This window comes from Plasmodium reichenowi (assembly GCF_001601855.1).
Source record: "Plasmodium reichenowi strain SY57 chromosome Unknown, whole genome shotgun sequence".
NCBI classification, from domain to species: domain Eukaryota; phylum Apicomplexa; class Aconoidasida; order Haemosporida; family Plasmodiidae; genus Plasmodium; species Plasmodium reichenowi.
This window is the reverse complement of record NW_017962236.1, coordinates 1-300: the sequence shown is the minus strand read 5'-3', so window position 1 is coordinate 300 and position 300 is coordinate 1. Positions and strand designations below refer to the sequence as shown.

At 27.3% G+C, this 300-nt stretch overlaps 1 protein-coding gene across 1 annotated transcript; it reads right to left on the bottom strand.

Moving 5' to 3' along the window:
- PRSY57_0006300C (SNAP protein (soluble N-ethylmaleimide-sensitive factor attachment protein), putative) lies at positions 1-295 on the bottom strand (the record flags this gene model as incomplete). Its single annotated transcript, XM_020114166.1, has 1 exon — positions 1-295. A coding segment is annotated over one exon (295 nt), but the record flags the coding sequence as incomplete, so codon positions are not given.
- Positions 296-300: the final 5 nt, after the last annotated feature.

The following is a 300-nucleotide window of genomic DNA, read 5'->3' as shown; positions in this document are numbered from 1 at the left end:
AAAGAAAATGAACTTTCCAATTATCCAACTTAGTTATACGATCATATTCATGAACAATTTCTTCAAATTCTTCTATATTTTGTTCAGTAACTGCATCAATAATATTATCTAAAAACTTTTTTTCTCTTGAATTTAAAAAACGGGGATCATTCATACTATATTTATCTATTGATATTTTAGCATTAACTAGATCTCCTATTACAATGTGTAAAATTCCTGCCTTTATATAATAGTCCCTTGCTCCATACTGTAGTAGTGTGCTTTTTAAAGCCTTTTCCGCTTCTTTCTCAAATATCTAAA